Source organism: Dasypus novemcinctus, chromosome 12 (genome assembly GCF_030445035.2).
Source record: "Dasypus novemcinctus isolate mDasNov1 chromosome 12, mDasNov1.1.hap2, whole genome shotgun sequence".
Taxonomy (NCBI): domain Eukaryota; kingdom Metazoa; phylum Chordata; class Mammalia; order Cingulata; family Dasypodidae; genus Dasypus; species Dasypus novemcinctus.
Window position 1 is genome coordinate 91,885,352 of NC_080684.1, and position 12,338 is coordinate 91,897,689.

The following is a 12,338-nucleotide window of genomic DNA, read 5'->3' on the forward strand; positions in this document are numbered from 1 at the left end:
AGAAATCAGCAACTGCAGAAGCAGGGCACCAGTGCTTGGGGGATCCTGGTTGGCTGCCTGTAGGAGAGAACACGTAAGCTGAAAATTCGAGCCAGGCCTAGACACTATGTGCTGGGATCCCTAGGTGAATAAGATGTGGTTTCTGCTGCAGTGGGTGGGGACAGCCAGGTAGACAAGACAATGCCATTTGGCACAGAAGTGCAGCTAAAGTATGTTATAGCTTTCTTTTGTTAAAAAGGAAAATTCCCCGGGGTGCAAATTTACCCTTTTAAGGTTTAGTTGTCTGGAATGACGCCCACCAAGGCTGGCAGTGTGGGGTATGAGCCCTCCCTCCAGCACATCTCCAGGCCTTTGAAGACAGCCACAGGCTCCTCCTGGCTCCCCGAAAGGAGCCTAGGAAATGAACCCTGGAGGCAGGTGGCTAATGTCCGGAGATTCACAGTATCTTCTGTCGCCACGGCTCCTCCCCCTACCTGCTGTCTGCTTTCCCTACACCCTGGGGCAAACCCGGTCTGAAAGAGGGTTGCATTAATTACTTTGGGGACCCGAGGGGGGGGCAGTGAAAACAGGCTTCGGGTATTAAAGAAAGAAAGCGAAAATCGAAACGCAGTGGCAGAAAGAGAGATTCCGACAGACACCTTGGGAACCGCTGGGGGGAGCACCTGGGTGGGAGGTGTCGCAGGCCTAACCCACCACCCTCGGGATTGGGTGCCAAAGCCGGGAACCCGAGGGGCAGGAACAGCAGGAGGAGGGCAGTGCCCGTGTCTCTACGCTCCGGCGGGTCCCCCAATTCCCAGGTCGCTGTTCCCCCACTTCCTGCAACCTCAGTCACTGCCAGGGGCGTGTGTGAGGGGCGGGGCCACGGGGCGGAGAGGAATTTTTAAAAAACGAGAGCGAGGTAATTAGCATCCTCCGATCCCATTGGGTCGCCGCCGGCCCTGCTTTGCATATGCCCGCCCCGCGGGCTGCCCAGGCTTTGCGGGGTTCAGCAGGATTTGCAGCCGCCGCGGCTGCTGCGCTTCAGTGCGGGGACGCCGAGCCAGCCGGCCGGGAGTGGGGAGCCAGCTGCCCGCGGACCCGCGGCGGCGGCTGGGGCCGTCCCTGTCCTCAAATCCTTGCGGTCTCGCTAGGCACCTTCTGCGTCCAGCCGAGCGCAGGGCGGGGCGGGTGAGGCACTTTTCTTTCGAAAGAAGGGGGCGTGAGCCTCCCGCTCGGCCTGAGCTCGCTCTTCCCTGCGTCCCCGCGCCGGCCCGGGCTCTGGAAGATGACTCCGGAGTCTGCCCTGTGTATTCGCGCGGCAGCGGCGGCCGCGGCCCGGGGAGGCGGCCTAAAGTAGTGTCACTTGGTGGCGGCGGCGGGTGGAAAAGTGAGCCGAGGCGGCGCGCACTCGGCTCTCGGCGCGCCCCTCCGCGCCCGCCGCTCCTCGCCGCGCCTTCCCTTCGGCTCCCCGGCGGCCGCAGCATGAAGTGGCGCAGCGATGGCCAGGAGAGGTAAGAAGCCGGTGGTGAGGACGCTGGAGGATCTGACGCTGGACTCGGGTTATGGTGGTGCGGCGGACTCGGTGCGCTCCTCCAACTTGTCCCTGTGCTGTTCCGACTCGCACCCGGCGTCCCCGTATGGCGGGAGCTGCTGGCCGCCTCTAGCTGACTCCATGCACAGCCGGCACAACAGCTTTGACACCGTCAACACTGCCCTGGTGGAAGACTCCGAGGGGCTGGACTGCGCCGGCCAGCACTGCTCGCGGCTGCTGCCGGACCTCGACGAGGTCCCCTGGACCCTCCAGGAGCTGGAGGCGCTGCTGCTGCGCTCGCGGGAGCCCCGGGCAGGCCCGGTGCCCCCCGGCGGCCTGCCCAAGGACGCGCTGGCCAAGCTGTCGATGCTGGTGAGCCGGGCGCTGGTGCGCATCGCCAAGGAGGCGCAGCGCCTGAGCCTGCGCTTCGCCAAGTGCACCAAGTACGAGATCCAGAGCGCCATGGAGATCGTGCTGTCCTGGGGCCTGGCGGCGCACTGCACGGCGGCCGCGCTGGCCGCGCTGTCCCTGTACAACATGAGCAGTGCCGGCGGCGACCGCCTGGGCCGCGGCAAGTCGGCCCGCTGCGGCCTCACGTTCTCGGTGGGCCGCGTGTACCGCTGGATGGTGGACAGCCGCGTGGCGCTGCGCATCCACGAGCACGCCGCCATCTACCTGACGGCTTGCATGGAGAGCCTCTTCCGGGACATCTACGGGCGGGTCGTGGCCTCCGGACTGCCCCGGAGCTGCAGCGGCCCTGGCCCGGCCTCCGGCTCTGGCTCCGGCTCCGGCCCCGGCTCCGGCCCGGCTCCCGCGCAGGAGAAGGAGCGGGAGGCGCCGGGCGGGAGAGCGGCGAGCGGCGGCGCCTGCAGCGCAGCCAGCAGCGCCAGCGGGGGCAGCAGCTGTTGCGCCCCGCCGGCCGCCGCCGCCGCAGCTCCGCCGGCCGCGGTCGCCAACCACCACCATCACCACCACCACACGCTCCACGAGGCGCCCAAGTTCACCGTGGAGACACTGGAGCACACGGTCAACAACGATTCGGAAATCTGGGGGCTTCTGCAGCCCTACCAGCACCTCATCTGCGGAAAGAACGCCAGCGGTAAGTGGCTGCGCGGGCGCCGCCCCCTCCTACCCGACCTGGCCAACTCTCAAGTTTGCCTTGTGCTCCCCTCTCGCGTCGCTCTGGCCACCCTTCTACGCTCGGAATCCGCACACTTTACGCAGCTGGCGGGGTCCCGGGTTCCGCAGGGTGCGGTTCCGCCCCCGGGTGCAGGACGCGGTGGCCGCGGCCTCCGGAGCACTTTGGGCGGAACCCAGCATCTTTTGGGAGTGGGTTTGCCATTATTTGCACTTAGTAGACGTTTTCTACCAAAGCTATGTTTGTTTTGACCTTGAAGATGCCAAGTTCCCGGGCACACCAGTTTGATTTCCTGGGACTTGGGAGAAGAGGCGTTCCACTCGCCCCCACCCAATCCACGTATTTTCCCGCACCCTCCCAGGCACTGTTGGTGTGTCCGGGTAGGAGAAGCCCCGAGGCCGTAAAGGCAGAATGGTCTAGAGCTCGCTCTCTCTAGAGACAATCACTAAGAGGTGTGTGTGTGTGTGTGTGTGTGTGCGCGCGCGCGCGCGCGTGCGTGTGTGAGGCCCCGCGGCCGTAAAGGCAGAATGGTAGAGAGCTCGCTCTCCCTGGAGACAATCACTGGGAGGGATGTGTGTATGTGTGTGTGTGTGTGTGTGTGTGTGTGTGTGTGGTGAGAGGGTGGAGTGGGAAGACTTGTCATTCCCAAGTTTTTCCGGAGCAGGTTTTCAGGGCAGAGCGCACAGCTGATGGGTGCTGGCACAATCGACGAGAGTCCCCAGTTCCGCTCTCCCAGCTCTCGCCGGTTTTCGTTCCTTCTCGCAGGCCCTGCAGTTGTCACCACTTTGGCTGGAGGAGCGCCACTGGGGACCCTGGCAGGATGGGGGTGGGGTGGGAGTTCTGGAGGGGTTGTCAGTTTAGGGCGTGGTTTCTTGTGGGTTCTGCCATCTGCCATCCCTCTCTGCACCCTCCAGTTTTGGAAGCTAGAGCTGGGTGGATTTGAACCCTAAGTTCTGGCGGCAGAGGGGGTGGGGCCGGGGGTGCTCGTTTAGAAGAGCTCGTCCTGGCGGTCCTGCCTGTCTGAAAGCCGGAGACTTTTCAGAGCTTCAGTTTTCCACAGGAAATGGTAGAAGCGTAACTGGAGACTCTAAAAAGCGAAATAAAACTTTGTTGCGTATTCGGCGGTTTGGCTGGAGGTTGCGCGGTTGAAGCTGAAATGCAGTCTTTCTGGGCAGCTTTCATTCAGGTTGCAGCCGGTTACCCGCGAGCTGGTGGAGAGATGCAGCGGGTGCGGGGCGGCCTCCGGGGGTGTCAAGTGTGTGCCCTTGAGTGTGAGTGTGTGCGCGTGTGAGTGTGTGCATCTGTGCGTGTTGATATGATTGTGCCTGTGAGTGTGAGCAGGAGCACATCAGAAGCCCTTCTTGGTCTTTTCACCTGGATTTGATCATCGGTGGGGGAGGGGACGTAAGGGGCATGTGTGTGGGGGGGTCTCAGGGGGTTTGGGACTTCCGCTGTGATTAGACGCCAGGATTTCTCTGCTGGAGCCCTTCCCCCTCCCTGGCAGCCCCCGAAAGGGAGGGTGTCCCGAAGGGAGGGTGTATGCGCGGCCTCGGTATCGCTCCCCATCTGTGAAATCCTAGCTCAGACGGAAACATCTGGGGAGAAGGCCTTTCCAGAAGGGGTAGGGTTCACCTCCAAAACCCAGCGGTCAGGGGCTGCTCGGTCGTTGTTTGTTTGGAGCCCTGCCCCCACCAAAAAGCGCGGAGGGGCGAGGTTTTCTTCCCACCACTGGCTGGGTCCCCCCTCCCGGTCATGATCATCCTTTACTCCCCTCCTGACAACCACCCCCCACCCCCTATTTGGAGGCTGGAACCCCCTGGTATTTCTACCTTACTGCTTCCCTTGGGAGGAAGGAGCGGTCCCCTTAGGAAGCTCCAGTCTGGGAATCTGGTGGCTGGGCTCCGTATCTGTCTTCTCATTCTCTTGAAGTTGTGCAAGTCTGTGCAAGTCACTTTCCTTCTCTGGGCCTCAGTTTCCTCACCTGTAAAACAAGGGACTGACTCTATAACACACTTCCCAGGTCCGTTGCAGCTCTTTTCAAAATCAGTTTTACTTTTATGATCCTTAACATCTTTTAAAGACAGTGTTTGTGTTTCTCTTCTTTGGAGTACGTATAATTTAAGGAAGGAGAAGACCACAGATTTGGTTGGGGGCAGGGTGAGCGTGGTGGTTCCCAGGGTTCCAGGGCCCTTTAGTAGTCTCTTATGAGATTTGCTGCAATCTCCTTGTGAATGCTTCTTCTCTGTTCCGTGGACTTGTTTAAAATGACAAGTCCTTTATCCAGAAGATATAAGGAATGAGTGATTAATTTCTTAGGAATCTGAAGCATACATTAAACATCAAAACCATTTTTTAAACTACTTTGGAGGATGTTCTTTCTGATCTGTGAGCCTTATTAAGGAAAGCATATCTTACATAATCAGTCTTTTCTTTTTAACTTAGTAACATTGCTTATTCATCCATTTGTGAATTCATTTGTTCATCAGTATTTATTGAGCAGTTACTAAGTGCCAGGGGCCCAACAGGCCCTGGATAAAGAGGTAATAACAGCTAACACACTCTAGCACTTACTGTATAAAGTGACCCAGTTGACTGTCAGCATTTCCTTGAAAAGGTTCTACTATTATCCACATTATACAAATGAGGAAACTGAGGCCCAAGGAACTTAAATATCTTGTTTATTTCAATGTAGGCCAATTGGCAGGCCACTTGGCTCAAGTGCCTCTCTCTAGAGAGACAGATGAGTTCCCTGCCCGCAAGCCATCCTCCAGGCCCTTAATCACCTACACAAATGCGCAGAGACCCTTCACAGCCCTGTGTTCTTCCTGTCCCAATTTATACATCCTTTGTTCTTAACAAACTGAACGGGGCAGATAATGGTTTTTACATCTTTTTTATATCCTCTGCCAAGCCTAAGAGAGGGCCTGGTATGCAGTTGAATTTATTACATGCCTGTTGAATTGAGCAAACCATTGTACCATATTGTACAACCATGTCCTGAAAGAAGCTCTTGCTCTTTGAGTTTTTTGAATCAGCTTTTCAAGTCCTACTCCCTAGATTGCCTCCTCTCACTGCCATCCCTGGGTCTGCTCACCCTTCTCATTTACTGCTGCTAAACTGCCAAGGCCAAGGAATCATGAAACTAGTCAGCAGGGGCTTGACTCAGAAAACCAGAGCTAATTGGTGCTAAGTGAGGACTCATCGCCCTCAAAAATCACATGCATGGACTTGGTGATGACTGTTTTATGTGTTTGAGCTGTTGTTTGTTTGTTTTTTTCACTTGGGTTGGTTTTTCAGCTGTTTAGCTGGGCAACAGCTAAGAGACTCCAGCGAGTGGTTGTGTGTTTTTTATGAGGTTTTATCATTTGGCTTGATTGATTTTGCTAAAGCGAAATAAGCAACAGATAGAAGTACTTTGCCATGCTTTTGTAAGCATTAGTCTTTTTACCTCTTTAGAGCTGGCCAGTTCCCATTTATCCTTGAAGACTTGCTTAAGGAGATCTTTCCAGCATCCTTGGGAAAGAGATGTATTCTTGCTATAGTCGCTCCACTCCCACTCCCCAAACCAGAGCCTTACACAGACATTTCTGCATCCCTCGTTTGCATCCTTGTTTCAAATGCCTGCCTCCCCATCACACTGTGTGGGTGCAGGTTTTATGCCTTACTCCTCTTTGTATCTCCCTCCCTGCCATTAGAACAGTGCCTAGCAGTTAGGAGATACTCAGTACTAATTGTCAAATGAATATACTCTGCCCATGAGGTCTTTGGGGTTTAAAAGTTCCCATCTACATCAGTAGAGGCAACGTCAAGAGAATGACTACTGAAATCAGAACTCATGTATTTGAATATCAACGCTGCCATTTTCTAGCTATGTGTTCTTAGGTATGTTACTTAACCTCTCTGAGCCCCAGTTTCCTCAGCTGTAAAATGATAATACCAATTAGGAGGATTAAATGAGATGATGTGTATAAAGCGATTATAGTCTGGCACCTCACATGGTAGGGGCTAAGATGGTAATGGTGGTTGTGATAATCCAGACACAAGAGTATCTCTCATCTCTTTCTTACCCTGATCAATTCATTCCTAGGTGTACAGTGTGGATGGAGCCAGCAGGGCACAGAATTTTAACTGGATCTCCCTATCTACTTAATCTTCCCAACACCCAGGAATTCAGTGCACTCACCTCAGATATGGGCACAGGTCCATTGCAAAAGTTCCTAAAAGATGATTGTGGTCAAAGGAAAATAGCTCATTTTATTTGTGGTATCTTTTTTTTTTTTTTTTTTAAGGCATCCTTAGAGAAGGGACTGCAGGAAACTTCCTGGGGTAATAAATGTCCTGTATGTTGACAGGGGCGTGGATTCAGGGGTATAGGCATTTGCCAAAACTCAGCCGCATGGTACATTTAAGATTTGTGTATTTCCCTCTATGCAAAATATACTTCAGTAAAAGGAGGCAGTAAGGGAAAACACACACACACACACCCTGAAAGGCTTCCTTGAATGAGGTTTTGTTTTAAATGCAGGAAGGATTTGATGGGGAGCCTGGAAGAGGCAGTGTGTGTGGGGGAAGGGCAAAGGACTTTGCACTTGGAGAGGTCTGGCCTCAGATTTTGGCTCTGCCCTTTTCCAGCAAGAGACTTGGTTTTTCTGACTTTGGTTTTCTCATCTAAACAGTAAAGGATTTCCCAAAAAAAGACAAAAAAAGAAAGAAAACTCAAACCTATCGCTTTGGGTGATGGAAAGGATTAAATCAAAGTACAGGAAAATGCCATGAGAATGGCTCCCTTAAAATGGATTATTCTGACTGGTGAAGATGATGGTGATACTGTGGGCATTTTGAAGAATCTCTTTCATTTCAGGGATCCCAGATCACTTAATAAACAGTAATTAACAAAGCTCTCGCTGCTTCTACCCCCACCCCACCCCAGCTCCGTGGCTGGGTTGGTTTTCGTCTTCTGTTTTGCCATCGCGGGTTCTGCACTGAATGCCGGCTCAGCAGTTTTCCTGTCCTCGAGCTGGTCCTGCAGTTCCTTGGTGTGGCATCACCGGGGTGGACACAAATGTCACAGAGGAAACCCAGCTTAGGAAGATCAGCAAAAGCCATCTCGAGAGGCAGCCGCAGCAGTGTCTGTGTTCACAGAGCACGTTTTTAATTAACTGGCTCGGTGTCAATTAAAACTTGGAATTTGGGTCAGGGGAGGTTTATTTGGTTTTCTGCGCAGGCTTGCCGGTTCGCTGCTGGGGCATTTGTAAATAGAGTGTTTCTTGAAAAATAAAGCACCAAAAAACCCAGAACAAGATAAAATGATCAGTCACCAGCCTGGAGGCCCGGCGGGCAGGGATGGGGGTGCTGGCCTTTGACTAGGAGGGTAGCCTCCAATTCTGATCTCATATTATTTGTGACCTTAAGTCGGGCACCATACTCACCATAAAGTGGGTCTGATGATCATCTACTGAGAGGTAAATTCAAAATACTAATTGACTGGAGTCAGACACACCTGGGAGCCTCAGTGTCCCCGTCTGTAAAATGAGTATTGTAATAACAGCTACGTGTGTGTAATGCTTATTATGTGCCAGGCACTCTTTTAAGAAGTTACACATATAATGGTTAGAGTTCCATTGGCTATTATAAAAGAACTCCCACACCTCAGTAGCTTAACACTAGTAGAAAGCTCATTTCTTCCTTCCTGAAGTCTGAATGGGAGAAAGGTAGGGTATGAGGAGGTGAGCAAGTCCTCTAGGAACCAAGATTGATGGGCGTCTTACTCTCTTTATCATCAGCCTGTGGCTTCCAGGGCCGTTCAGCTAGCCAGTATTTAGGGGAAGGGTGAGCATGTGGACCTCACCTGTGCCCAGGTATCACTGGCCGACATAGTTAGCCCCACAGCCCCACCTGGGTCCAAAGGGAGATCTCTGCTGTGGAAGAGGACCATGGGCATTTGGTGGACAGCTCCTGGCCACCAAACATTGGGGTGCATTCTTCTTCTCACACACAAAACTCCTTCCTCTTTCCCAAGGGAAGGAGCCCAAGTTAGATTCAGTCACTGCTTTCAGTTCAAAATTCAGGATCTTTGGGTGATGCTGAGTTTTCTCCATGGACTGAGTGTGGATCCTCAAGGTCCAGGGATCCAAGAACCAAAAGAGAAACGTTATCTGCCACTCCACCCCATATACAGTATTGATCAGGGCGGGATGGACTGGATAACCACAGTCACACTTTCGTTTGGAAAAGTGTTAGACACACACAAGCCACTGGTCCTTAGCAGTTGTGAAATCTTGCCAAGCAGGCGTTGTATGGTTGCGCCCTGGCAGTGGGCAGAGTTTCTTGATTAGGCTCTGAATCTGCTCTCTGGGTGGCATCTTCTTGTTCGTTGTTCTTTGTGCTCCTGGCTCTGCCCTGTGGAGGGGTTTTCTTTGTCCATTATTCTTCTCTGCCACACCTGAAGTGGGTGTTGGGGAGTGTCTTAGTTTCCTAGTGGCTAAAACAACCTACCTGGATTGGTTTAACAACAGGACTTGATTGGCTCATGGTTTCAGAGGCTAGAAGCTTGCTTCCTCCCTGAGCTGGTATCTTCTGGCTGGTGATCTGTGGGGCTCCTTGGCTTTTCCGTCATATGGCAGAGCATGTGGTGGCGTCTCCTCTTTTCTCTTCTGGATTACGTGGACTTTCGCCTTCTGGCTGGGCGGGGTGGCTTCTCTCTTGGTCTGACTTTGACTCTGCTCCTAAAGGACCCCGGACACCCGTATTAAAGCGCAAGCTGATTTGGTCGGGCCACACCTTAACTGAAGTGACATCTTGAAGAGATCCTATCTACAGTGAGGCCACGCCCACGGGGCCAGGCCCTGGGGCTGAGCATGCCTTCTGTGGGGGACCTGGTTCAGTCTCTAACAGGGCGAATGCTCTCCTTCATAGCCAAGGTCCTGCCCTTGAACAGGTAGGGGCGCAAGGATTATTTTGAAGCTGTAACACAAAGGGTTTTAAAACCCAGCTTTATAGACTTTGGCAATACAGTTACCTCCACAGTTTAGCAGGATTTGTAGCTCTGTGCCAGTTACCACACCCAAAAGTATTTCCTAGATCTAATTCTCAAACCTGGATTATTTCTTTGCTTCCATACCTCCCTTTCTCAATTTAGAAGCAGCTACCCCAAACCTTCCACCTGAGCTATCGGGCTTACACCCTTAATCTGATATTTATTTCACTTAAAAAGTCTTCTCAGTCTTTTTTGATGCCTCAAACCAGCAGCTGCTGCAGCCCACAGAGAGCAGATGTGGCTCAGTCCGTTGGGCACTTGCCTCTCATGTGGGAGGTCATGGGTTCGGTTCCCGGTGCCTCCTGGAGAAGGTGAGCGAACAATGGGCAGATAGATGAGAAAACTATCTGGGGGAGGGGGGATAAACAAAGAAAAATACAGTAAATAAATAAATCTTTTTTAAAAATCCGGCTTAAAAAAAAGATAATATAATGAATGCAAAGCGTTCTTCCTGGTACCTCATATGTGGTAGACATTTAATGCCTATTATTATTTCTTTTTATTTTCTTAGTATCATCCTGTGCTGGCAACGGGATGCTATATGCCAACAGTGAATAGGTATGAATTGCCCAGGGAAGGGCAAAATATGAATTCAAAAGAGTGGATGCTCCAGGCAAAGGGAATATGCTCCCGTTTTCTCTCTCTGGCCATCCCCAGCCTTTCCATCACGAGATCCAACAGTTGCTGAGCCAAGTATACTGTGCCGTCCCTTTCACACACGTTACCTGGTTTGATCTTCATTCTTCATACCCCTTTTTTGCAGCGGGTGCTTCTTCTCCCAGTTTTACTGAGGAGAAAACTGAGACTGAGAAAGATTGAGCAACTGCTTCGAGATTGCACAGCTTGAAGGGGCAGGTTCGGATTCGGGCTGCAGAGCCAATGCCCCGAGGCAGTGGTGGGGATGGTGGGAGGTTCACGGAGGGACGCCAGTGCAGCCCCAGGGGCGTGCGGGCTGGAGGGCAGGGCTGGCCTGGGTGATGGTGGTTAGGGGTTGATGACTGCTTGCAGGCGTGTTTTGTGGTCCTGGGTCTTTTTTTAGCCCCCGCTGACTCCCCCCTCCCTGTCTGTCCTGTGAGTCACTGCCCCACCATCGGTCTCTGGGCACAGTGGAGCTGCCTCAGCTGAGGCCCCCGGGCAGGGACTGGCTTTGTAGCCTCCACGGAGCAGCAGCGCTTTCCACACTCTAATTAGTGGGGTAGACTCGGTGCCCAAAGGAGCATGGGCCTTTGCCCTAGCAGAGCCGGCAGTAGAAAGCCGCTTCTCTCTCCGCACAGTGGAGAATTTGTTCTGGTTCTACTGAGGTGGAGACTGAGCCTGGTCCTCCCTGAGTGAGAATCATGAAGCTAGATTCTGGGGCCAGATGGACCAGGGTTCAAGTTCTAGCTTCATCACTACCCGTGAACCAGCAACCTTGGGTGAACTTCAGTTTCCTCATCTGTTAAATGAGTTCTCCCTCATGGAGTTGTGGAGAGGATAGAATGAGTTAATTCATGTAGAAGTCCTTAAGATAATGCCGGACACATTATAAGCACTTGATGTCTGTTAGCGATTATTATTATTTTCATTTATTATTATTGAGTGCTTATAAAATACCAGCTTCCTTGCTTAAAGATATGCTTCCTGAACCCTACATCATTTACTGAGTGAGTGAGAGGGTTTAAATAGTCTAGCAGTAACCAGACTTCCTGGGTTTAATTGCTTACTGGCTGTATGATATTGGGCAAAATACTTATTCTCTCTGCGATGCAATTTTGCCATTTGTTAAAGGAGAATAATAACAACACCTAATTCATAATACTGTTGGGAAGTGTCCGACCCGTGGAAAGTGCTTAGTAAGTGTCAGCTACTGTTGGCTTTTATTATATTCATTATGATCCTTTCTACAGGCACTTTTCTTGCTAGATGCTAAGCAACATGGTCCCTGTCCTCGTGGAGCTTGCAGGCCTGTTATGAATTTAGTTTATTCATCCAATAATCATCCACATATCAAATTTCAACCCTGACAGTTGCTACAAAGGACAGATGCTTGGGGCTGTGAGAGTGTTTACTGAGCCTTTAATGTGGTCAAGAGTAAGTGGCAGCTTCACTAAGGAAACAAGGCTTGAACCGAGGCTGAGGCATGGCAAATAAGGTGACAAACGTAGGATGAGCACACCATGAACACAAGTAGCATGTGCTAAGGGCCTGCGGCAGAAGGGAGCAGGGTACGAAGGGGAGAGTAGGCGAGGGGAGTGAGGGGATCCCGTTGTAGTTGGTATTCTCCCCTCCCCTCATCTTACACGAGAGGAACATGAGGCTCTGAGAACTTGCCTAAAGTCGTTGAGACAATAGATGACAGAGGGAGAATTCTAATTGAAATCTGAGGGACTTTAAGGTCTACCTTCCTCCCACCATGCTGTGCGTCATCCCAAGAGAGCATCTGGCCCAACCCCCATATTTTACAGATTGAGAAACCAAAGACCAAAGTGGGACACTGCCTTGCCCAAGGTCACACGGCAGAACTGGAATCGGGATCCCAGGTTTCTGGATTCTTAGCCCATCTCTCGTCTGCTGTGATGTACCGTCTCCTCCAAACCAGATTACTCCTGGGAAGCAGAGTTGGATGGGAGAAACCGTTGTCAACTTTGGAGATTAATTTATGACCCGGCTGTAAC

General features: G+C 52.2%; 1 protein-coding gene across 2 annotated transcripts in view; it reads left to right on the forward strand.

Moving 5' to 3' along the window:
* The first annotated feature begins 1,376 nt into the window (after positions 1-1,376).
* Positions 1,377-12,338, forward strand: part of ABTB3 (ankyrin repeat and BTB domain containing 3) — a 346,016-nt gene continuing 335,054 nt past the window's right edge. For both annotated transcript variants that reach the window (XM_058308674.2, XM_058308675.2), the window contains exon 1: positions 1,377-2,609. In XM_058308674.2, the coding sequence (XP_058164657.1) occupies positions 1,478-2,609 (1,132 nt within the window). In that variant the 5' untranslated portion in view covers positions 1,377-1,477. The remainder of the gene's footprint in view (positions 2,610-12,338) is intronic.